The sequence below is a fragment of the Haliotis rubra genome, unplaced genomic scaffold (assembly GCF_003918875.1).
Source record: "Haliotis rubra isolate DU_JTF1 unplaced genomic scaffold, ASM391887v1 Scf20, whole genome shotgun sequence".
NCBI classification, from domain to species: domain Eukaryota; kingdom Metazoa; phylum Mollusca; class Gastropoda; order Lepetellida; family Haliotidae; genus Haliotis; species Haliotis rubra.
Genome location: NW_025766003.1, coordinates 3,205,033 through 3,231,048, shown reverse-complemented (window position 1 = coordinate 3,231,048; position 26,016 = coordinate 3,205,033). Strand labels below are relative to the sequence as shown.

General features: G+C 39.7%; 1 protein-coding gene across 2 annotated transcripts in view; it reads right to left on the bottom strand.

The window, feature by feature from the left end:
• The window catches only part of LOC124275610 (forkhead box protein A2-like), a 46,899-nt gene extending 31,765 nt beyond the window's left edge, over positions 1-15,134 (bottom strand). Inside the window, exon 1 of one of the 2 annotated variants that reach the window (XM_046711210.1) lies at positions 13,210-15,134. In XM_046711210.1, the coding sequence (XP_046567166.1) occupies positions 13,592-14,968 (1,377 nt within the window). In that variant the 5' untranslated portion in view covers positions 14,969-15,134 and the 3' untranslated portion in view covers positions 13,210-13,591. The remainder of the gene's footprint in view (positions 1-13,209) is intronic. The other variant, XM_046711211.1, reaches the window with a different exon arrangement.
• Between the last annotated feature and the right edge of the window lie 10,882 nt (positions 15,135-26,016).

Here is a 26,016-nt window from a genome sequence, read left to right as displayed (position 1 = left end):
GCTCTCATAATTTTCGCCCATCCACCCCACAACACCGACCTCCCCTACCCACGATCCACCCTGACGTTGTCAGGTGTTGGGTCTTATCGCGTCCATGGGCTGTACGGCCAGGTAATCGATTCTTGGTGTGCTTTATGGGGTTGGCACGTAGCGAGACTTCCCTTTATGTCTGATCCGATAGCTGTTTTGTACCCGGCGTTAATTTGTTGCAGTTTGTTCACAATATCGATGTTTAAGATGATGTTCTGAACAGGTTAGGTTGTTCCAGTGGCACCACGACACAGGTATTGTTTGTGATGAAGGTATGATTAATACTACCAACGATTTATGTCACTGGAAATATTAGAAAGACGGAGAGGGTTTTGTTGACATATAATTATAATGATACGTACATGATAGTGTAAATGGACTATAACAATTGTCCAATTAACTACTCTGAGCTTCAGGAATTTCCCTCAGGGAAACTATCAATTCAACAATAATAAAAGACAAATATATTGCAAAATCGTAGCGAATACAATCTGTTGTTCATACAGATTGTTTGTAAAATGCGTAAAGTCACATCCCTCTTTAAGATAGAAGTTTGGAAAGTCTAAATTTCTGTTATGAATAAGAATAGCAAATAAGCGAGTGCTCTGAGTCCTGGGCCCTTATTCGCGAAACGTTCATAGTCAACTTTGATCATAGCCAATGTGTTAAGAATGGGCTTAAGAAGTTGGTAGGGCTACGAACGTTTCGAGAATAGCTAGCCTGAGCCTAGATTTTCGAAGCTCTCTTAGCGCTACGATAGCCGTAAGTGCCATACATTAACATTACCGCACGACTATCTTAGCTCTAAGAGAGCTTCGAAAATCTAGGCCCTGGTCGACAAAGCGTTCGTAACTTTACGACCTGTCGTAACTCAAATGTTTATCATAGGCTTGTGAATGTCGTAGCGCTACGAACGCTTTGTGGGTCGGGACCCTGAGCTATGGGAAAGCCGTCATTGACACTTTAAGTGATGATTGCAAATGCAAACCAACACCTTCTTCTAGCAGGAACTCATGGTGTCATCAATAGTGTTCGTAAAAAAACCAATATATTTTAACTGCATCTGTATTCTGTCCTTTGCCCTCACTGGACTCGGCAAATAATACTCGAGTCTGATTTGTCTCAGATGTTGACGTTATATGCATGTAATTTCTCTTATACATAAGCATATAGTATACCCATGCCAATAATGGTTGTAATCCCCTTCAATTTTTTTAATTGGAGAGGGTGTGTGGGGTGGGTGTGTGAAGTGTGTGTGGGGTTGGGGTGGGGAGGGGGTTGACAACCATAATGGGGATGAGTATATTATGAAATGTGTTAACACCATCCACGAACACATAAGTACAATGATAACAAGTAATTACATTTTCGAACAAATGCCGTTCTTGAAAATCAAGATACAGAGGGAGAAAATACCCCAATCCAAATTCGCCTCTCCGAAAATATGTTAAATGAAGGGTCTGAAACAACAGTTTAAAGTTCAATTACAACTCATCTCTGTGTTCGTGTCTTGCTTCACAACAGTGCCGTCTGGATCAACGAGGTATCCCAGGAAATGTCTTCCTACACATACGCTCATTGTTGTAATTAAAACGGCACCGTCTGGATTAAGGAGGTTTCACAGAGATAGTAAACCTCTCTTATGCCCATTTATTACTTCATAACCTCCGGTCTAGATTAAAATGTAAACACACGCCTATGCTTATTTCTCCCCAAACGAACGGCAACCTGAGCTAGAGGTAAAGTAAACACTGCTGCAACAGCAGGATCAAATGGTGGTTTGCCTGGAAAATCGAATTGAAAGACAAAGCGGTCGGAACGGTTACATCTGCATCAGTACACAACCTAACAAGCCATTTGAAGATGGCCCTTGCTGTGTTTTGAGTCGATAGTGTACTAACAGAGATGAGACTTGGTATGCACTTTCACTGAATGGTGACATCAGAATGGAGGACATCAAAGCTCACACCAATCTCAGATCCACCAGTCTCAAGCCTGTTGCTGATGTTGTTACAACTCCAGTGTACCACTTCTATGGGCAAGCCAGGAAGTGTATTTGTTAACGTCCAGTGCACATGTCGAACTTGTTCTAATCAGTAACATTTCGGTATTACTTAAGACCCTCTTTGTGAATAATTGTTTGAGAGTGAAATATGTATAACATGAAAATCATGACTCGCTGATCTGATTGTAATCTCATTAACAATCTTATTTTGCTATTCACCAATATCAACCAATATATTTATAAAAGGCCTTCAGAATCCCTTGTGTCGATAATGTCAAATGATATGGTTTACGTGGGTAGGGTAAATAGTATTCATCCATTAAATAACGTGATCATTCAAATGTAGGTCACGGACCACAGTAAGAATCAACAACGTTACTGAGAAAGTGAAGAGATCGGACTAAAATGAACACTGTAAGTGTCGGCACCATCTACTTGTGTGTCCGACCATGGGACATTAAATCATTTACAATCAATATTTGTCCCTGAAAGAAAAATATTTCCCTTATTGAAACAACTCTCCTGAGCTTTGGAGCACTCTCACCTAATGTTGGTCGCCATGTTAACACCAACACGTAGATCACGTGAGAAGCAGACGAGATCCGCCTTAATTATCGTCTGCATTTTCCCGCGCGTTTTAAGCATCTTCTGGCGGATATGCAATGGCGCTTGAAGCAAGGTACGAGCATGCATGGAAGAAAAGAACCTCACCATGGATATTGTGACTCAAAAGTTTTACCTCATCTGAATCAAGACGTGAAGGGGATGTGATATTATGGGTCGCCATTGTGCAAGGCGACACTTCATCGAAACACCCCGCCGGCTCCTCCTGAGACTGAAGGATCTCGAACGTGGCTGGGATTTGCAATATTAGATTGGGGAAGGGCTTTTAGCTCTCTCCTTGTTCTCACTGCTTACTCATAAGTATCTTTGACAATACCTCAGTCTGAATTTAAAATTGTCCCTAAATCAAAATGTAGACTGGTGGCGACGCCTTTCCCAGTGGCTCAGGGATCTTCCCTCCCTCATATGCGTCACAAACATTTGGGTCAACGCATTCCAAGGGAAACTTGACTGATGGGCAGAGATTATTCGCCGTCCTCGAAAATTTGTTTGTGGTTAAAGCAAAATAAGGGATTACAGCAACGTCGATGAAGGCGTTTCTACAGCAACAGCATCTGCGTTGTCGAGTCCGATATCTCCTTGTGACTGCCAGACGACCTTGACGTTAATTTTATATCTTTCCCATGTCAAAGGTTCTCGTGAAGAATCACTGGATAGGGTACAGATGTATTCAATCACAGTTGTTGTATCGTTTATATCCGTGTAAAAACAATATAATATTGATGATATATTTACTTTCATATAAAATATTACCAATGTCTTCTGAATAATCAGAAGCTTCAGATCAGCCGTATAAATTGGACATTGATTAGTCCTGGGGTCAAGCGTCAATCTTATGAGTCCATGAGGACTTTCATGACTGAATTTTACTTGGCCTCAGCAGAATTAAGCAGTCTCGGTCTGGCGGACCAGCGTGACATTCGTAGGCTGTGATGACAACTTACGGTCTTAACGTCAACTGTTGAAGGACTATTTGGAAGAAACATTTGGAATATTCAGTCGTCGTTACACCGGACCACTAACTTCGGAAACTGGTGTTGACACCAATGACTTGACATCGTGTCTTGAGAGTACACGAATATGTTACGGGTGATATGTTCCTTGTCTACTTTTAGGATCATGAATACAGTGTTGCAATACGATGTCCTCTGTCTTGGGGTACATGAGTCCTTCCCTGTACATTATGGTGGTAGTGCGGGTCATAAATAAGAACCTGTCCCTCAGCTTATCAACTCTTGTCCGGTCAGTGACTGGGGGTGAAAATGAACAACGATTCAGCAGACATTTGATCCGCGTTATAACGGGTATAGAGTTAAGGTGATAAGTAGGTGGTATACAGCGGATAACGCAAGATTGGCTTCAAAATGGGCGCCTTTATCTTAAATCTGACCCAAGGTGAAGGACGCCCACACAAGCCTCCGATCGTGTTCTCTACTTCATACGTTAATGGCATAGCTGGAGTGGGGGGTTAAGACAAGAGGACAGGAAGTCAGGACGGTCGGTGTGAAGTGTATAGGTAGTGATGGAGTTAGATTTAAGGTTGGGTGGGTACAATAATAGTGGTGGTAGAAGTAGTGATAGACGTTGAGGTTGGTGTCGAATAAGGGGTATAGGTAGTGGTAGAAATGTATGAAAAGTAATTACGGGTATTTAATTACTTATATATACAGTGTATATTTGGAGAATGTGTTTGTTCCCTATGCGTATGTTAAACAAACGATGCGTAAAAATATAATTGTGCCTTGCGATTTAAGGGATAATGTTTATATCTGTTTTAATACGTCTTGATAAAAGATCAAGATATATGTATAAACGAGACTAAAATATATAGAAATGATAGTAATTCACAATTCCAATGTTTTTTGGTGATGTTGAGAAAATTAAAAAAAATGAAACATTATTGTGTTCAATACAAGTATATAATTACTTATAAAATACAGAAAATATGTTCCATGAAAATATAAGCGGCATTCTCGGGTATTAAATAAGTCGTATTTAAACTGATCATCTTCATCCAGTGGCCTGGTAACATTAGGAATCACTGTGTCCTTGATTTATGCGAGTGGGTGTTATTTTCAGCTTTCGTGCTGAAGGATGAGCTCGGCGCCGTGTGCACGTGACGTGACATCATGCAGGCTATCATAGATTTGACAGATTGGTGCAGTATACCAGATACAAATCCACGGAGACCGTGAGCGCCATGTTAACGGACTAGCAACAGAACGCAAATGACATCGACGGTGGGTGACAGATTGGTGTAGCGACAAATGCACGTGCAAAACATGTAGCATGACGCTCAAGTGCCAACCAATGGACAGTTAACTAGCAACGAGTAAACGTCAGCACGTGCAGCAAGCCCCAGCCGCTGTTACCGCCATGTGACGTATTTCTCGACGCTCATGGCAATGTGTGGTTGACGTCATACCTCAATGTTTTTACACGCAGGCGGACAGTTGCGTGTTCTACTGGACTGGTAAACCAGCGAACAAAAACCCATACTGTTTTATCCTCACATAAACAGATCACGTATTGACATAATAGGTCTCGCACCTTTACGCTTACGGTGACAAGCTAACAGAAAGGTGTGAGCTAGTTCAATCCACACTGGACATTATCGCATGCTGTTACACTGAAAGTGGCTAAAGCTTTGACAATCAGTTCGTATGTTATCGAGAATGGAGCCCTGCATTTGTTTACCTTATTGATAATACATGTGTTTGTGTTTTCTGTCAGTCTCCGAGTTACCTGCCCTTTGTCTTGGGTTTCTGGTAGAGGTTTAGGTTGTGTACACACAATTAACAGAGGTGGTCGTAATGGCCAACTACAATACTCACTAGCAGAAGGCAATAATGGCGTTCAGGTGCTAGACTCTGCTTGAGCGTTCTGTAAGAATGGCTTATAGATCTGGCAAATTGGCCACTGTTTGTAGTTTGACATCAGTGGATTCGTGCTACACAATGATATGTTGTTCATATCACCTTGTAGGACAGGGCAAACGCGATTAACATATCATATGACTTTTTATGTTCTTTCAAATTTAATCGTATTTATGTAAAATGCTTTTGATAAAGTATGATAATTGGATGTTTCATCTTTTGAAACTTTATGTCATCTATTTTAATCAAATCGACTCCGTTTGAAAATTACCATCATTAATATTTAATATTGGATCAATGTACATTACGATATATGACCTACACATTTCAAATATTTAGTATTAGACAAATGATACATAAAGATATATGACCTACAGATTTCAAATGTTTAGTATTAGACAAATAATACGTTAGAATATATCACCTACAGATATCAAATATTTAGTAATGGACAGATGATACATTAGGATATATCACCTACGCGTTACAAATATTTAGTATTAGACAAATATACATTAGGATATATGACCTAAACATTTCAAATATTTAGTATTAGACAAATAATACATTAGGATATATCACCTACACATTACAAATATTTAGTATTAGACAAATATACATTAGGATATATGACCTAAATATTTCAAATATTTAGTATTGGACAAATAATACATTAGGATATATCACCTACACATTTCACAGAACAATACTGACTGCACCTGTGAAGCCGTCTGAACTATTTCATTATCATTTAAGTACAGTACAATCAACCCCTATGACGCTGAATAACTGTACACAAACTCTCCTTGTCATTTTTATCCCAAACCAAGTCCAAGTCACGTATCTCGCGAAATACTATTATCTGAACATAGTGCTTTCCTCTAAACAAATTACCTAAAATGAGGACGACTGAAAACCTAATGAAAAGTATTTAAGCCATTAATACGTCGCACTAACCGAACCTAACGCAACCAGGCCTAACGCCAGCGTTTAAACGAACTGACGTAACTTGATATATTGCTTTGAATATGGCTTCATGTTCCTTGCTTTGCCAGTGAACAGCTGGTAAACGGGGTCCTGTATACAATTGTGAACATCCAGCTAAGTAATACTCATGATTAGACTTTTTCACGGTGATAATTTAACCATTAGCAATGAATTAGAATCGATAAGCATACATGACACATCTGAATCGAAATGACAAGCACATGTTTTATAATTGGTTTAAATAAAAGAACATTACCCAGAATGCACTGCGAGCTGCAAAGATGAAGGAAGTTCATATCAGGTTACTGGGTAGAACCAGAGCGGGTGTTGTATGTCGGAGAGGGTTTTAGATCCGTAGCTAAGCTACAGGTCTAAGGGCGTGGAATTTGAATTGATAAACAGGCTTGTGTCATTTCGAGATTCAGAAGTGTGGCATACAGAACATTTGGGTAAACAGTGATAATTAGGAAAATTTGCATTTTATAATTTCCTTACAACGATGTGGGAGAGAACTGTCGTGTTTATGAATACCTGAACTGATGGTCCATAGATGTGACTTATTCCCTTCTTGTGATGTACACAAATGTATACGAATTCTGCACGCATTTGGAAACAGCACTATGTTAAAGGATTTTATGCAGTTTTTTGTAAATTTCAACACTGAAAGAAAACGTATGATGTCGCATACAAACGATTACTTCATCAAACAAGTAACTTGGCTGCTTGAAAATATTTATTATTATATTTTAGTATTATTTGGCATCTTTAAAAGTATTTACAATTTAGTTATTTAATCGTGAAAATTAAATGAGAAATGCACAGTATTTTGTTTTTAAAACGCGTTTTCCTTCCCATCCTAACGTTAAATTGATTTAACCATACACGAGTTTAATTTCGATTTAATTAAAACCCAGATAGGCCCACACAAAAGCCGAATTTAATTCATAATTAACTAAAACAAGACGAGCGCTGTTTAACGAATCGCAAAACCAGCAATAACAAATCTCCCCGAACGTTCACAAGCCCATTCCTCATGTTCCCCTCGCGCATACCGCCCGTGTTCCAGCGACTCCAATTTGTACAATCAACGTGTCCTGGACGGGAATCCTCCAAACCCCGCCTTCGTCCTACAGCATTAACAGCGATCCGGGGTCGGAATAATCATTGCTTGGAGGTTTCAACCGATGTCCAACTCTCTACAACTATCAATAAATGTCTGAGGCCCAATCTTACGCCCATCTCCGAGCTCGTAGAGACACCGATAAATAATATCCCTCGACATTTATTAGGTTACAGTGGAAATCCGTTAATGTTTCTGTGAAATCCGAAGCGTTGTTTTAACGTTACCAATGACGTCAATCAGTATGATCTATTACTAGTACAATGAAATATTTCGATACATATAAAACTCCAAAACAATTTAAAAACAATCGTTTTCAAAATTATTTGAATGTATGAAATGTAAATGAAATAAGAAAAATAACGAATTTATTCAATTCTACGTATTAAAAAATATAAATATAAATTACTATACTTTTTGGTTTGAAATTATACCATGCAGCAGTTAAATTGTAAATTTCTATTTTATGGTACTAACATATTAGCTTGACCTCGGGGACAGGCTATGCGCTTAGTTACCGACCTGTTTGTTCATAGTACACAAATACCCCGTTCAAAACGGTTGACAGAGTAGCTATTTCAAACTGTACTTAACACATCAAAATATTTGATTTCAACTATCAATATTGTCAGTACTAACCTTAGGGCACCCGACCTTGATATCGTCAAGTGATATTGCAACCCAGTTATCACTAAATAATCATAATAAAAACCCGTTCCTCCACAGCGCGAATGATCTAATTCCTAATGCAACGAAGCTAACAGGGTGTACAATGTTGCGACGTAAATATTTGGTCTTATGAACAGGATTATTATGTTTTTTATTGCGATTTATTTCAATGTATTATTAACATTTGTTTATTTGAGAGTTGATAATAAATCTTTATGATTGATCGAACATGAAATTTTTTTATGTAGTTTTAATGCCATTAAATAAAACACTTTAGCGAGTTTTGTAATAAGCAACTATACTTTTTGTATAATTGCATGGGTTTACAAGAGCCATGTACTTAATCATGAACTCAAGACAAATAACAAGCTGTGACGTCGTAGGGCTTTCGAACCAATCCAGTTTTAAACCCAACCTCGAGATGCGTGTGTACCAACGTCATATCCGTTCCTCTTAAATTTGACCTGAAATAATGTACCCTCCACACCCGGTCTTATCGGGGTAGGTCGGAAAGGAAGGCTGGGGGGTCACGCTCCAAACATTTGATTTATAATATTCGAGATTGGATATTTCAAATTTGACTTCTCCGTATAGAGGGCCCTCCACAGTTCTGCAGATGAAAGGCAATTCTGCGTCAGGTCGAGGGGTATATGAGAGGGTGGGGACTAGGGGTGGGGGGTTACAGAAGTAGAATTCCCTGTACCCTTCACTTCTCTGACGATTATACCACATCCTACCATGAAGGAGGTGCCGTTAAATTTGACTTCGGTCAAAATGCTTGACTCCTTTCATTACTACACAACATACATGGGTTATTCGGACCTCACCGCTCTACCCCCTGTGGTTTGAAGGGACCTTGATATAGTCTCAGTTCCTGAACATGCATATTTCTCAAGTTAAATTTTCCTTGATGATCGGCAATTCCATGAAAAAAAATTCAATCCCCTATTTCGATAAAACTAAATTCGTGTAAAAACTTTCCGATTTGTTCTGCCGTATTTACACGATCAATTGCCTTATAGTGTTTACAGAAATGCTATAAAATATATATACATGTATGTTATAGATAAAATTCCTTTCGCTTATAAGAATATATTTGGTGTTGTTAATTCCATATACGGTAAAACCATTGTGGATGTCAGGGACACCAGAATTAATTTTGGCTCCACAATTCTATGACCTTGAAGAACTGCACCCCACAAACAGTGATGGATGCTGTTTTGTTTACTGAAAGAAACCTGGTATGTTTGCGTTTAATATTATTTGTGTCCTCTTGATAAAATATTTGCAATTCAATGTTTTGGTTTTTAATCATGATAATTTAAATAATAAAATCCTTATTATGCAACTTTTCTTTCATTTTTGTATCAACTCGTTTATCGGTTTGAGTCAGAATTGGTTGCGTGAAAACATGTTTTTTTCCCCAAAATGTTCAGCATTGGTCAGAGCTGCCATACCGTCATGGCGAATTTCTTCAATTGTGAATTAAATACAGGAACTAAGCAGTTGAAACATAATTCATACTCTGCACAGTTTGCAAGACATTTAATTGGTTTGGAATACAAAAGACATTTGGTTGTCCAATCAGAAGTAAAAAATACGAGAGAGTTCCATTTCCTAAAACCACCGCTCCCCCACCCACCCCAAAACCTGGCATTGCGCGATATGAAAATTACTCCAACGCACGTAGAATGTCTTGCTAAAAGAGAAAAAAAATTTAAGTGGATTCTCAGTATTTTCTGTATGCCAAGCCGTCGATTACTAGTAAAAGAATGGCGGCTGAATGAATCCAAAATATCCCCTATTTGATTCACATCTTCGAACATTGATTAAAAACTGCAGTCCGTTTCCTTTTTCTATTCTTTCTTGCTTTCAAACTCTAAGCGCTGTGTCCCGCAATCTTTCGGAGCAATATAAAAGGGTGCTCGCGGCCCTCGAAGGATATAAGGACCCTAGTTGGGCTTCTGCCCCTAGGCACCAAGGGTTCAATGCTGCGCTCATTTCCGCGGCCGAGAGGAAATTGAGTCGAAGGCAAAAACATATTATTTATCAAGATTAAATAGATTCAGACGAGCAAAGGCATGAGGGACCCCCTTTTTCCCCATTTCGGACAAGATGCGATCTCAATTTTTGATGAAAAAAGAAAACGGTTCAGATTAACGGAGGGCGGACAAAAACTCAAATCTTTCAATCAAAAATAGTATTTTTCCGGTGAAGATTGCTATAATTTTTTAGACTGTAATTTTCTCCAGTGTAACTTTGAAAAAACATATGGCTGTGTTGGTTATTGCTCACCCATAAACACTGTGCCAAGAGGATGCGGATGATTAAAAGGTTAAATAAATTACGCTCAATTTAACAAATGAAATAAATTAGTTTGAAATATAACAAATTATAGCCCAAAACAGAGGCCTATCCTTATAATTCCTACAGTGATTGGCAGGAAAGGGCGTCAGCTTTTGATAAGCTGTGTTGCCATCGAACGTCTTTGTTACCCAACACGGAAAACGAGAGCCCTTTTAGTTGTTGGTTTTTCGACAAAACCGAGAAACTGATAATTCTTACGCCTCGGTGATTTGCCAAATCGCAACCACATGAAATCGTCGAACCCATACAATGGGACAATGACAGAGCGCTAACTATTTTCCGCCTGGGTGAATTCGACAAGATATGGTGTGAAAAGGCGGGGGGAGTCGACAGGCCGCGCGTGGCGACCGGGCCCTAAAGAGTACCTCTTCCCTAGGGGATCGCACCCCTGAAGAGGGGGTAATTTTATGTGGGTTGAGAAGAAACGAGCAAAGTTTTCCATACACTCTAGAGATCACTCCAATTATAAGGCGCTGGAACTACCCCGCTATCAGTTTTAAGAGAACATTATTAATTCTTAATAACGTGAAAATTAAGTTTCCTGTCTAGGAGAAAGCGTTTCTTAAGTGACAGAAAAATATTGAGCCTGAACTACAGTCGGAGACATCATCATTTATGAAGGTTGCATTTTGATGTGGAAAAAATAACCAGTACTTTAGAATCGAATTGAATGCACATTTGAATATTGCAATTTTCCAATTTTGTTTTCAGATAATGTTATTATTATAACAATGAACCTTAATACCAACGTGAAGCACATTCTGATATCTAAGTACTTTAGGTTTTAACCATTGTATCAATTTTCAATTTAATTTACTGAGCGGTTAAGCAATGATTTATTGAAACATAACATTGGGCTCTACTGAAGTAGGTCTATTTTGTAGAATTTTTTCGCTTTTAAATATAACTAAAAGGTAATGACGAAATATTCCCAAGATGCACGCAGCTAAATTTGCTATTTACAAAATAAATTACCTTATACAATATTTTACTTCGGAAAATTGTTACAACACCATTTGAATTACTTAAAGAGTTTTCTAATGGGCAACGTATTACAACATCTCTGTCAGGCTCTTGGTTTGCTCTGGACTGTATTAGTAAATGTTACAAACGAATACATTTATATGTGTGACTTAAAATATCTACTCTTAAGTCATAAAGGAAACTACTCAAATGTTTAGTCATTTGCAATAAATAGTATAGTGATAGCCAAGTAAGTTTTCAACTTAAACATTGAAATACAACTCAATCCATTTCATTTCGCTAATCAGCCGTAAGTTGCACGCTTTGATATATAACAAAAGATACTGATATGGACAAACGGCGTAATCAGTGAGGAGACACCTGTGAAATGGAGGTGCCAATTGTTCCGCAAACGTTGATCAATGTGACAAATATGTTGCTAGAAAGGATAAAAGCGGTTGGGAAATCCGGGAGACTTTGAGCCGATCACTGCTGAAATCAATGTAAATTTCACTCATATGTAAACTGCTGTTGCATCACCCGTGACAGCAACGCGTTCAAATCCAAATACACTCAGCATTCCAGATGCAGAATTAGTATAAACGCATGAAATATTTTCTAAAATAGTGACATTTCCCTTCATTTAACCATCCTTTTTCCAAGACTTCTCCGTCCGGTTGCTGTTGATTTTTGAAAGCCGGTTTAAAATTTTAAACTTTAGATCGACGTTGTCCGGATTTCGTTGATTGCTTCCTGATTCTCCCGTCGCTTTTATCCTTCAGCAAAACTAAATTGTCAGCGTTCACAAAACAAAATGTGTAATATATATTGTGTAGGAATAACGGTGAAAGAGGTGAGGAAAGTATCTGGTGTGCTCGAACTGCCCCACGACTTCAGTGTCTGCCATTATTAATCACAACCTATCATGACGATCTTAGATATGAGACTGAAAACTCAACTCTGCTTAGCAACCGAGTATCACGGGGTAGATACTGAACCAGACACGTAGAATGCACGCCAGAAGCTAAGAACAAGACCTGACCACGGATCTAAGTTGTGCGTATGAGATCACAGATTCAAAGCAATAACAGCACTCCGCAACCACCACCATATATTGGTTAAATAACGAAAAGCCAAATTACGTTTCATAGAGTTTAATATTTTTTCTAAAACAGAACATTTTGTGGAAAACCTCTGAGACATACAGATCTGAAAACTGTACAAGGTTTAACAATATCGAATTACAACATTGACATGAGAATGACTTAAATATGCTACATAAAATACCATCAGTGTTTAAGTTAGAACATTGTAATAGTTCAGACCGTAATCTCCTTAGTGGTGTTCAATTTTCTCGACATACTGTCTGAGAAAAAATGCATTTTGTACAAAAACATTGATAATGTTGATTGTCAATTACAAGAAAATCATTCCTCTCATTTTTGAAAGAAAAATATAATATATCTTTCAAACTCATTTCTACCGATAAGTGGCTTTAAATAAATTAAACAAAAATATTTACCTATTTTACAAGTGGTTTATATATAAAAAACAAAACTGGGAGTTACCTTGTCTAGGTTGTGACTACAGCGATATAACAGCTTATTGTCCATGACAGCCACAATTCGCCGAGCAGCAGCCGAATTGTGGGTATTTTGCTACCCTGACACCGATCGCCTATACAAACGAAACCCGTCTTGCCGTCAATGCGGCACAATGTCAGTGCACAAACAGTGCATGCAAATTAAAAATGCGTCTTTTCTTAAAATAGAAAAGTTGTTCGTCTTTTATCAATTGAGTTCTTTTTGCAAGCCGACCGGCGCACAGTATCGCCTTCAGCAAGGTAGGGACTGTCCGCTCTTTGGTTAAACAGCTTTTCCACTCAATACGTGTGTGTCAAATAAAAATGTAAAAAACGTTCGTGAACAAAACTTAAACTGAATTTGAATTTCACAAACTTGCTGTGGAGTGTGGTACGTATTTGTAGTAACTACCGTCTGGATTTGACATAGGCGGCGAACTGTCCTTTGGCATTGTCAGGGGTGACATTTGGGTGTACGCACCGTATCCCCCCTGCATGTTCTCATACATTTTCAGATCCAGTTTGCTCATGGTACTCTCGGACATAAGATTGTTGATGGAAAAAGGATGATTAAATGATGGGTGGTGGGCAGGATTTAACTGACCTGGACCCAAGGATAATCCCTGAGAATGGTTCCGAACGTCATGTTGAAGCGATTGCACGTTAGATAGTTCTGTTGTACACGTGGTTAGTGACGCCTGATGTTGTTGATGTTGTGGTTGGTGCTGTGGCTGCTGTTGATGATGTTGTTGTGGTTGCTGCTGCTGCTGACTAGGGTTGTGCCCGTGCATTTGCGTATGGGACAAATCGGGAGGGGTACCGTGGCCCGTTTCCATCTTGGGTTGAACGAGAGGCTCCACTGAATGGGGTGGGGTGTTGGGCGCGGACATTCCTGACCCGTTGTCCGTTGACGTAGGGGTAGAGTCCGGGTTTTGAGCATTTTGACCATTCTGTGACGTACCGCTTAGCTCCGGGGAGCGGGTCACGCTCCGCATGGATTCCTTCTTCGGACACTTGAAGCGCTTTTGGCGCCTGAGGTAGCAACCGTTTTCGAACATATTACCTGAGTCAGGGTGTAGCGTCCAGTAGCTCCCCTTGCCCGGTCGGTCAGGGGTCCGAGGAACTTTAACAAAACAATCATTGAACGATAGACTGTGCCGTATTGAGTTCTGCCACCGTTGTTGATTCTGACGGTAAAACGGGAATAAATCCATGATGAACTGATAGATTTCACTCAAGGTGCACATTTTGCTGGGAGCCTGCTGGATTGCCATAGTGATAAGCGATATGTAGGAATATGGAGGTTTCGCGTGAGTATAGCTCCGTCGGTAGGTCTTATCCCGAGCTCTATTTAGGGCTTGAGCTCTGTCCATTGGCATCAAATTAGGGTCCATGGGGGACCTACTCATCCCATTCATCTGTGTCATAGATCCCATGGTCATCCCGTTCATGGCGGATACACTTCCCATGGTGTTCATATTGTTCATAGCGCTCATGGGACTGTGCATTCCTATAGCATTCATACCCATTGTCCCCATGGAGGGTGTCATCGCTCCCATACTGCCCATGCTCGTCATCCCTTGTGGTGCGTAACTCATGTTGGACATGGACCCCATGGATCCCATGGATCCCATCGTGGACCCCATGCTGTTGATGCTCGGCATGGTGGTCATGGCGTAGTTGCCGGTGCTGGCGGGGTCGTATGGCGACTTGGCCGACAGCATACCCGGGGAATACGAGTCCATGTTGTGTTGTATGTCCGAACTAACTGTCCACACGAAAAAAACCACTCCGTTCTCGCTGACTGACCGCTATCTTCAGCAGTCATTCACCAGGCTACGCTGATATTCGTTCAGTGACAATAGTAAGCACTTCACGGCGAAGCAATCGTAAAAATATAGAAAATCAGCCTCGCGCCAGGGTAAATATACCTCGAGTCCTTCACCGGAGGGGCGGAGCTATATCTGACACGATTAGCCAATCAGAGCGCGGGATCACATCCCGCCCCGCCTGCCTGTCACATGTCTATTTCAACAAAAAGTATCGGAGCTTCCATCGACTGTCGATCAAGCAATTTGGCAAACAAGCCACTTTAAACGAGAACGACTTCAAAACATCATTATTTCTACATCGACAGGAACGGTTTGGCCTCGCTTGGTGATCCGCCTTCGGTTTTCAGAGGCGGGCTTTACCAGCAAACATCGGATCTTCAGACCAGGTCTGAATCTCAAGGACTAGTCGCTGGTGGCTGTCAAAACTCGTCATTACCTCCCTATCAAGGCCCACACTTGTCAATCAAGCTGCTTTTTCAAACATCTAGTCAGGAGGAATAAACATCGGTTATCTTTTCATTCATGTTTAGGGCGAGCGTGCGCGCCTCGTCTACCACCGTGTGTACACTATAGTAGATTTGTGTACGCCATTGCTAACACATATCAGTATACAAACTTTCTCAGATATGACAAGAAATTTACATTGTACATCGTACAAGATGATCTGTTTCGGAGAGAACACGTTGACCTCAGTCTCAGCTCCGGTGCCGCTTTCTGTACAATACGGAGAGATCATCACAACTGTCTTGTGAGAAATATTTCCCTTAATTTGATATACACACTAATCATTTTAAATTTTCCTACATGTGTAGTTTCCATTCGGGTCGATGCACATCTTCTTCCGTTAAACTGCACTTTGGTGCACGGTCTGTTCAACCGATACCCTTGCAGCCAGAGATACAGGACACTACCTGAGTATATATGACCAGGAAATATGCCTGTGCATTGTGCAAGTAATCAGAGATTACGGATTAACCGGACCGTGATAATATTCTTGCCGAGTTTCTTCAGAGATAGCTTTATATCAGTCAGGGGATTCACCGAATGATTATTAAGCTCGCTCCCCTTATATTCTTCTGTGTCTATTCTGCTATAGCCGGCGCAATCTGGCCTGAATACCTAGGTGTTGTACGATGTTATTCCCTGTGGGATTCCTCTGAATGAGTGTTGTACTCGTTGTATTTCCTATCCGCAAGTATTCGCTGTCAGCGCTGTTGTATACAGCCATCGTATCAACGCGGCTTCAATACATGTGAAAATATAGCATTGATTCGCACCTGGTTACTGAATCACCTCGCCTCCCAATACCCCCTTCCCCGACACCCCCTCCCTACCGTCTCAATGCAACTCAGTCTAATGCCCTAGGGCTTCTTGCAGTCGACGAGCGCGTGAAAGCGAGAAATTATTTACCAATCATCTATGTTCAGTTATCATGCCATTGAATAAAGATTAAAAACCCATCCGTCTATCGTCAACTTCGCAACACCGTATGGTTAAAGTGATAAAATGTGGAGGCTATTTGTTATAAAAAAGGTTCCTACACCTTTAAATTTGTATTCTTAAACACTACTAGTTTATGTATTAGAATCATAGTTTTGCACTTTTCGAGTCACTTGACCAACCGTGAAATATGCAACGGTAGCCTCCTGTTTGATTGCTTTGGAATACTATTTGTGTATACAATCGACATTGGGGTTAAGTACTGGGTGCTATCGACAACTGTTATATGTATATTTCTAATCAGAATGTATACAAACAGCAGGCAAAGGAAATAACAACAATTTCACTATTAAGGTTCAAATGGCTGTGTTGGACTTGTAAACATTGAACGCAGGTCTGTAAGCTTCCATATATTATTATCCACACTCACACAAAGTAAATGTTGCCACTTTTATTGGTGCCTCAGTATTGTCTGTGATTGTTTGTCGCCTTAATTGTCTATATGACATACTTGATTACAAAATGCTATTATACTAAGACATATGAAACATCATTAACAGTTGAAGTCAGTGCTGATTTTGAAATTGACTAGACATCGTGTGAAATTGACATAGAAGTATCCATGTCAGGTTGTCATCGGACCAATGTCATACTCACCTTGTAGTATCCATGTCAAGTTGTCATCGGACCAATGTTATACTCACCTTGTGAAAAAGGGACGTGCATTTACCACAAAACAAACACCACTCTCATTTATGAAGTAATTTGATGGCTTAATTGTGTTATACATATTGTTAGCATATATTTTTGTGTCATTTAACTGGTGCCATCATCTGCAAGGACAATATGTTGTATTGACAATGGCCAAACCACCCATTCACTCACTACCTTACTTGCGTAAGTAATAATCAAATACGGGTAAACAATAATCATAGAAATCTAAACAAAACTCATATAAATGGGCATAAATCTTCCGGGACACTAAAACACGTCGCAATGAATCTCCTAAATGCGTAAGTCTACCAGTATATTGCATTTATCTACATTTTATCATACAAGGCCTAATGAATGAAAGACAAATATCGCTGTGTACATTGCCCCTATAAACGTGTCATAACATTCAGAGGCTCGTCAGATGACCCGGCTGATTTACATAGGGTACTGGCGATCGAGGTTCCCCAAGGGTAGCTGTGTGAACTCGGCGTTACTTTCCTTGTAGTTTGTTGTTAGTTTGATATGCACGATATTGATCATACATTGTTCACCAACGATATCATCAAAGGTTAGATAACAAGCATGGCCATGATTTCGAATTAGCTGTTGATTTCTCAGTTTAACGCTGGGAAACGTGAGTATACAAATAAACCTCTGTATTACGACCATCTCCTTATTACGAAAAACCGACCAATGTGACCATCAAGATTCATACCATGTGAATCACATGTGTGTGTTGTTGTATTATATACTTATATGTAAACTGAACTGAATTACGAATTATTGAAGAATTATTACCCGGAAGTAATGCTAAGGGCCTCAATATTACCATATGTCTTGGAACAGTTGTACTTATATTTTTGCTGTATTAATAAGCAGATGACCAATATAATGACCCATTATGGCCAAATTATTTGTTTACAATGTAGCATAACATAATAATAGTCTTACCATGTTATAGTGACATTCGTAAAGTACACATTTCACTCCAGTAATAAACCGCACCTGGAATAAAAACTTGACGATTAAATTTGATTTGGTAGCTGCATGTGAAATGCATTTAATCAAAGTTATTACTCCCAACAATAAACTCCCTCCGCCGATTATGTATCGAATTGCGCTCTTAGTTGGTTTTATTTGCTTTCTACAAAGACACAGTTGATAAGCCATGTAAATGAAAGTCGTACACCATAATACCGACACGATGCCCGACTATTGATATACATATCACATTTACGTCAATTACAAATGTTATTAACAGAAATCTGTTCACGGAACCATAAAATCCCAGGAGTCAATTACAAAAAATTTAACCGTTTTCATAAACAACAAATTCCAATTCCAGCCCTCCAAGCATAACAGCAGAATGATTCCACTGTTCACGCTACTTTGATTCTCAATGCTAAATTAAAACCTCAGAGTCGACCCAGATAGCGGGCAACTTTACCATTGCTTCGGGCGACTGTTTAATTTGTTAGTTACCTAGAGCGCTCGGCAGCAGGACAGGTGCATAGCGGGGCCTATCCTGGGACAGGGTGGGGAGCGGGCAACCTTGGCACGTTATCTCAATCGTCGTCATTTGAGCGACACACGAATCAATTAGCAAGTAACCGGGTTTATTCATTAATTTCATCCTGCTTGTCGATTTCAGGTCTGAGCGTCATATGCCGTATCAGGCATGTCGTTATATTCCTTTTAACCTTTCATCACTCAAAGACTTGCGACAAAGTGGGGTGATACGACCACCTACCGTACAGAAGCTGCACAGGTTTAATTTGTTTTTGTGGGAAGTTATTGGGTGGTTTGGGATGAAACAGTATCGATTGGTCAAAGTCAGGTGATCCGTCATAAGTGAAAGTTATCTTCGCGACAAGAAGAATATTGATATGGAATAACATATATGTTGTTTTTTTCAGTGTTCTATTGTGTCAATGTAACTTGATAAAATTCAAATTAAATGTCGTTAATTGCAATTAAGGTTTTGAAAAATATATTTGTTAATACGTTTAAGTATAAGAAACGGAAAGAATGCCAAAGAGTAACAAAAAGTGTTTTACGACAATTCTGAAGAAGCCCAGAAACGTTGTGTATAGAATAAACAAGAAGTTGACATCCATAGTATTTTGTCTCTGACTTGTCGTCATTCGATATACTCTTTCTTCTTAGATGTATACAAAACTGTTACAATTAACATATCCTACATGCTAAGTATATCTCTAAAAGCAAACATTGTGTCAATATTAAGTGTTTTATTGTGCAATGATTTATGATAATAGGTGTTATGGTAACGAAATGACATTTGATTTAAGCTTATAGTGACCCAGCTTGAACTCATTCTAATCGGTCAAACTATGGTTGCAAGGCATGAACACCTCAAGAGCCAAGTTTTGTGGCTGTATTCATAAAACGCGGGAAAATACTTGTAAGGAAACGTCGAGACTAGAACACGGGTGCTCATATCCCCCGGCTAGATCAATGTTGTGATTGTCAGTCGAAGAGCGCGACACTACCAACAATAGAGCTGTCAAAACCTTGATTGGTGTCGATTCATACCTCTTTTTGCAATCGACAACAATCCAGTGGTGTTGTTGTAAGTAGCTTTCACATTTCACGGACCACGTGGGCCTCCTACTTACAGTCCTGCTACCTTTTGCTTGTCAATTTCAACTGAAACCGACGATAAAAGAAACAACGTTTCAAGAACACGTGCTATAGCATAGTTAAGCACGCTCGACGGAATGAAGCATAACGCTCTGGATGCTTGAGTGATGTGTTATGGAAACATGTATTTAGCTGAAACTTAGAGCCGTGTAACACATTGCGTGAACAGCTGTGGTTGGTACTGACAATCAGGACGAGAAGGAACTAAATGACCCGTCCGTCAGTCGTACACTATCCCCGAAAAAAACTTAAAATGTAACATTGTGTTTTACATCTATAGCTATTGTCTGTTCGTTGTCCACCGATCTTTCTCAACTATTACTAGTATTCTTAGCATGTAACACAGGAATAACGTTCTGTATGTTTTGTACACTTAAACGGACATGCATATGACCTGCTGGACAAACGAAAGGAGCTACGTATTATTTGTACACCCACGCATCATTGATGGTGGCTAAAATTGAACAGACAACGGTTATTCCATTTGGATGCAGATTATACGGGTATTTTGGCGGTGTTTTTGAGACTTTAGGGTTAGGGCTTTTTGACGACTGTTGAGCCCAGTAACGCTCGCAATGTTTTGGTCGAAGCTAACTGTCAACTATATGTACATACTCTCCTGTGTTGGGTCATGTAGTATTCTGTCAAGCGAAGTGTTGACAACGTTACCATAACCTGCAGGCTGTCATTCCACTAGTTACTGGAAGCAACCTGTGTTGCTTATATAAAAAGTAGGGATATGTAAGTTCTTTAATTCGAGGGGCGGTGGGGTAGCCTAATGGTTAAAGCGTTGGCTCATCACGCCAAAGACCCGGGTTCGAATCCCCACATGGGTACAATGTGTGAAGCCCATTTCTGGTGTCCCCCGCCGTGATGTTGCTGGAATATTGCTAAAAGCGGCGTAAAACCAAACTCAGTCAGTCAGTCAGTTTAATTCGAATTAATTTTTTATTGTCTGTGTCATACAATAACGGCAACAATACTACCATGACATTAATGACAATTACACACAAGTATATTTGTTCTGATGTTTATCCACGACAAATATCAGATATGATACTCCATGTAATGCACCGCGAGGCGAAATGTGTTGCCTAGGTCAGTGCTTGTTTCTTTCTAGTACATTCACGTGCCTTTGCGTGTGTTTGGGACTGGTGCAGCCTGCTGAAAAGAATACGTTCAGTTGTAACCACTGTCTCAACATATTCGTAAACGCAAGTTTGTGATATAGACAATTAGTTGATATTGGCCCCTGCTTTGCTTGTACATTTTTTACCATGAGTGACAGGGTCTTGTCGCTTTTACTCAACCAAAACAACTGGCCTGCATCACGTTTACTTTTCCTCATTCGATAAGCTTGCACGGCGAGATATAACTATACTTCCGTTCTAACTGATTAACACACTGCACTCAGTTTTAACATATAGTTCTTTATCACGCCATCGTGGTGTCACAGTGGCTGAGCGTGAATTCGACGCTTGTACGAAGTCCGGGGTTCGATTCCCCTCACAGATAAACCATTTCTGGAATAATGCTAACATCGGCCAAATAACAGATTCCTTCATGTACAAAACTAAGAAAGTTTACGAAAAGAGCATTATTATTTCAAGATCATTCAATGATCAACGTTCACTTATATATAAACTCAATACATGATGTGCTGACGATATTGAACATGGCTACAACGACCGCGTTTGAAATTACTGATAAATGCGTTTTTAACCAAACAGCATTTAAAAATCAACCACTTTCCCATACTGATTGGTCAGTGAATGAGCTCAGTCTTTGTTGCTAAAACAAACGCCTCGCGGAGAGGCGTATAGGTAGTTAAACACACAATAGACGCATTATCCCCTAAATTAACATTCCCCACGTACCCCCTCCGCGCTCCGCAACGCCACGGTACTCGGATAAGTACCCGCGGTGGGAATTGCTAATCACCAATGGCGCAACCCATCAAAGAACATATCGCACAAGATCACTGTTTCCCCCGGAGATAAGGGCACTGTCCGTTGAAACGCTTATGTCCAAGTTACCTTGGAACTAATTAAAGGTGAAAACATAAATGATTGTAAAAAGCCGCCGCAGGTCTGTAATGCTGTGTAGTAAACAGTTGTTTTACATACAGTATTAAATAAAGCCTCGTATTAGCGGGATATGGGATTAGTGTTAAAGATAGTAGTAGGGTCTTGAGGAATTGAAACATTATGAGAGATGACATGGAAACCGCGTTTGATGTTTTCGATAAACCCTTGCGTTGTTTGTAGAGAGTGGATTTCAGTTTTGATGAATTATGTCACAGATTCATGTCTTGTACAGCCACGTGTAAACAGCTTATGCCGTGCGTGTTTTCTTTAGAATATGCTGATTAGATAGATAGAGCAAGAATATGCGGTTGTTATAAGAAATATATATAAAATGTTTGGAGCATATCTTGTGTCGACCATTTGTAGGTTTGTGGCTTGGCCGCCGTCAGTGGCAATACAAATGCAAAATATAGTAGGGAAAAAGTACGCAATTTTGTTAAACAAACAAAAACAAACAAACAAACAAACTAATTTTAATGTGACCCACCATCCTGATAACACTGACGGTGTTTGATCACACTGAACTGTTGTTTACTATAGCCACAAACCGTAACACATTCTATAGATATATGTATGATTTGTGACGATGATAAAATTTCGATGACCTAGTTATGAAATGTATCGAAATGATATTGATATTATTAATATATGAACTAAATATTTATGAGATGCATTGACAATAACCTCATGTTTGGGACAGTGACCTAGTCTCGCCGAGAGGACTGTATACAATATTGTACCCCGGGGTCACGCTAGACAAAACATTTAGCAGAAACAAACAACTTGTCACCTAATTATTGGTCAACAAACAACAGATCAAAGACCACAATGCACGGACGGTTAATAGGGCAAACAGAAGAAATGAGCGGCAAAATTGCAATTAACACCTTCATTAGGAAATTAACACTGATCCGTCGTAGCTATTACGCTGTGAAATACGACAGTAGATCGGCGGCGTTGGTGTTAATTGCGAAACAAGCTCGCCACGTTTGAAATAGACATCGGTGAACCCCCAAAGGTGTTATTCCGTGTTATACGGGACTGTCAAACATACATCAAACGATGTAGTTTTGTTGTGATAGTGGTCTGAGTTTGATCTCGGACACAAAGATGGTTCGAAGCTGAACATAACAGTCAAGTACCATAGTCCCATAGTGGTTTCTGACGGACGCAACAATTATAACGGGGACGAATGCAGATTAATGGCCGGGTGTATATCTTGTCATCACGTCAAGGGTTGACATGCTCATATACATCAAAGATTATAGTCTCATTTAGTTATAAGAACTGAGTTTTATCAAAGCATGAGCTAAAATGTGCAAATACATCGCGTATGGTGAAAAATCCGATCACATCCGGCTAATGGGGGAAGGATGGGAGTGGTATGACATGTCATACGAATTTCCATAACGGGTGTAGGGATTTCATCGTGGGATATAGTCCATAAAAGGACTTGTGATTTCCTGCACAGGTTGGAGTGAGTGAGTTTAGTTTTTTTCCGCTTTTAGCAATATTCCGGGGGAGGACACTAGAAATGGGTTTCACACATTGTACCCATGTGGGAAATCGAACCTGGGTCTTCGGCGTGACGAGCAAACGCTTCAACCACTAGGCTACCCCACCGCCCCTGTACAGGTTATGGATGGGAAAGGCGATGTTGTGGGCGCATGATTAAACCAGGGATGGATAATGATGTTCTGGGCGGGTTCGGACTTTAACACTGTGTTGGAGATGACCTTCCAAGGATGCTACGGAAGGTTGAGTGGGTAGGGTTAAGGCTCAAAAAGTCTTGTCGTTGGTAGGGGCGTTGTAGATGTCAATTTAACAGTGGATTAGATGTCAGTTTGGACATGGTTAATGGTGTTGTATCTCTCAGGAAGACGGTGTATGTACCGTGAGACGTTGTCAATGGTGTTGTATAGGGACAGGGTGACGGTGGTTGAGATGTACGTTGTCAGTGGGTTGTATACTTCAGACTGACTTTTGTTGAGGTGTAAATACGAATGTTGGCGTAGATATAGAATGTCAGATCAAAACAATATCCAGTCTTAATCCTCACAAACAGATTCCATCGCTTTTAAAGGGGACGAAGATGCAAGTCGGTGCCCAGCTGCATTGTCCTGATGCTTGTGTTTTTTCCTGGTTAATTAATTAGACGAAAGCGATCTGCTTAATGGTTTTAGCTCATAAATGCGCACATTTTCACTCAAACAATATTCTGAAATATATACGTGTAAAGCATTTAAGTAATGTTAAAGTTATCTAAAAGCAAAAACATACACGTGTTCTTAAGGGAGTTGAGAGTGCATATTGTGAAATAAGTGCCACTTATTTTCCTAGACAAAGCCCATGCTGCACTGAAGGCATTGACGTCTTCATTACACGGTGTGTGTTCTGACATCACCACCTAAAAGGAAACGTGTCCTGGTACATTTCATCTTGCAATGTACATCCCTTATCTGTCAATCTAAAATCACAGGCACCTTTATCTCTCCAATCAACCATGATCCATCATCACAATTCCCCCATCACTGCAGTATTCTCCTCTGAATTTTACACAACTCATTATCGGTCTTTACGTTCAAATTAGCATCAAGTGATGTGAAAATGAAAACCCACACTATCAAAGACATTTCTGGTGCACGTTTCGCTTAGCCACCGCATCAAAATACTTCCTATTCACTACAGATAAATTCGCCAAACACAATTGTTTCGTATAATTTCCAAAGCCAATAAACTCCGATCTCGTAAACAGCGTTGGTTGATGTGTTTATGCTCCTGTGAAACTTGCATCTAAATATCAGCTGATTGATTGGCGTGTATTGCAGCGTTCTTTGACATGAACGAAGAGCAATAAGCACCCGGTAGGAGCATTATCTTATGTCTGTTTTATTTGTTCGCCTGATTACAAGTTAGCCGTGTTTATTGCCAATAAAAACGTTTGCTTTGGTTCACTCGATTCAAGCATGATGATAAATAGAATAATTGGCGTTAGTATGAGAGAATGGCTTTCCATCGATCTAAACAAGTCGTGACATCGTTGATGGAGAGACATAACGTTTTGTCATGAATTGTGAGATGGTCAATGGGTTCGTTTTTACTCATTTCGTCCTTTCATTTTTCCGTTTATTCGTCCGTCAATCCATCCATTCCTAACCTTTTTCGTCACCCCTTCCTTCATCCAGTTCATTGTATGTCGTGAATTCATTTAGATATACAATTACATAAATGGTAAACCCATCAATGAGTCATCCTTCGTTTACCAATAACATGATAATTATTGATTTTTATTGATAAAATGATAAAATAAACACTCCCGTTTTATTTAAGTGACAAGTAAACATGTTGTATTCAACATTTTAGCAGTTGTACTCAAACTTTATTTAAAGTACTCGCTTGGAATATACACGTCATCTAACCGAAATTTCCTATTTGTGTGTATGGTTATTCAAACATTGATAGCGATGTTTACCTCGTTAATCATCCACGCTAGGTAAACAAACCATGAATGACGCCACGTTATTGCCTCTACCAAACCGTAAAAAGTACACACATTGTCATGCATCTGATACCGTTAAACTGTTGTCCTATTCAGTCGTTTGTTTACATGTTTGTTTACTCTGTAGGAACGGGTGTAGCTTTCCGCCACCGATGTCTATTTGTAGGTCGTTTATGGAGATCAAATATGTTCTCACCCATAAAATCACTGTTCATTTATTTAGGTTGTCCATAACACGCATCTATCTATGCGGGGATTCGGGAGCGGGTTTACTAAGCAAACGCGGTTCATTTCATTCGTAGCGTTATTGTGAAGGCATTTGAATTGGCAAGTCAAACAGAGGTAGTTTCATTCAGCTTGTTGAAGCAATAAAGTGGCCTTTTTGCCCTATAATGTGAATGTTCCAATACGTCCGATTTGTTATTTACTCAGGTAGTTTATTTAGGAAGGAAGGCAAATAGTAATAAACTACCCCTGTTGTTGGGTTTGTCTGGTAGGGACAAACCTCATTGCAACGTACAGGCATATACATATACTCTGTGTAATAGACAGCAGGTTGT